The 1,190-nt window shown below is 36.3% G+C and overlaps 1 protein-coding gene across 1 annotated transcript; it reads left to right on the top strand.

Annotated features, from left to right (window-relative positions):
• Positions 1–346: 346 nt before the first annotated feature.
• Positions 347–1,037, top strand: LOC124885424 (probable ion channel CASTOR; the record flags this gene model as incomplete). Its single annotated transcript, XM_047404724.1, is given in 1 exon segment — positions 347–1,037. A coding segment is annotated over 1 exon segment (381 nt), but the record flags the coding sequence as incomplete, so codon positions are not given.
• Positions 1,038–1,190: the final 153 nt, after the last annotated feature.

Below are 1,190 nucleotides of genomic sequence, written 5' to 3'. Positions count from 1 at the left end.
CAACTTTTTTAAGTGTAGTTTCAACCTTTTCTTTAAAAAATTATCTTTTTACTGTCTAAAGCAGTTTTTGTTTGCATATTTTATGATTTGATGAGGCTTTCTAGGTATTTGTGGTTAAATATTTTATGGGAAAAGATATAATTTCCCCACTGAACTTGTAGCCAAAAATTTACTTTAATATTTAATTTCGTGGATAATTATTTACCTCTTAACAACTTTTAAATGAATTATATTACCCTTTAATGACTGATGTGGAAAGAAAATAAAATAAAAAATTAAAGCGTGATTTTATTTCAAAAAGGACAAAAATTTTTTATTAAGACCCACTTTAAAATTTTCGGCCATTAATTTTTCTTTCTCCTTCTTCCTCACACTCCATCACCTCATGTCTTCTTCGTCCTCACACCCCACCAACCCCATATCTTCTCCTTTCTCTATTTCTTTTATTTTTTCACTTCTATCCACAAAAAATCTTTAATAAAATAAATTCTTTATTTTTATGACCAAAAAAATTCAACAATCAAAATGAAATAGCATTCTTTAAATAATTTCAAAACATACAAAGACCACCTCACTCATTGTGACCACTTAACCCAGTTCAATTTCAACTAGTCAGAATCACTGCTGACCCGGCTACTTTTGTTGCAGTTACCAAAATGTCCGTCAACCCCGACACGCCGTCGACGACCAACCGAGACTGGATTTTCCCTTCACAACCTTTCAACCCTCCCCGAACTCCGGCCCGGAGATTCTCTTCGCCTTACCCTCGAACAACGTTGTTTCAGAACTCTCTTTCTCCTCCTCCTCCTCCTTCAAATTCTACTTCTCCTCTACGACGCCGTATTAGTCACCGGCACCGGATTGTTAAACAAGAGAGTTCTGTTAGAGATGAAATTCATGACAAGTCAAACGACGTCGCCGTCCTGTCAGAAGACTGTCCAAACCCGGGGAACAAAACAACATCGGTTGATAAGAAATTTGCCCGTTTATTTCGCCGCTTCACTGTTAGTCGGCAGGCGGCTTGCATTATTGCAGTAACCTCTCTCGCTCTCTCTCTCTACATTGGCTGATTTTACCAAATTATCCTTATTATTTAGAAGAACATTATAGGGAAAAATGATAAGAACGGTTCCTTATGTTTTAGAGTAGGTTCAATCTAGTCCCTTAAATATTCCTTGAACAACTTTGGT

Source organism: Capsicum annuum, unplaced genomic scaffold (genome assembly GCF_002878395.1).
Source record: "Capsicum annuum cultivar UCD-10X-F1 unplaced genomic scaffold, UCD10Xv1.1 ctg66905, whole genome shotgun sequence".
In the NCBI taxonomy this organism is placed as follows: Eukaryota; Viridiplantae; Streptophyta; class Magnoliopsida; order Solanales; family Solanaceae; genus Capsicum; species Capsicum annuum.
This window is presented reverse-complemented; position numbering and strand designations above follow the sequence as displayed.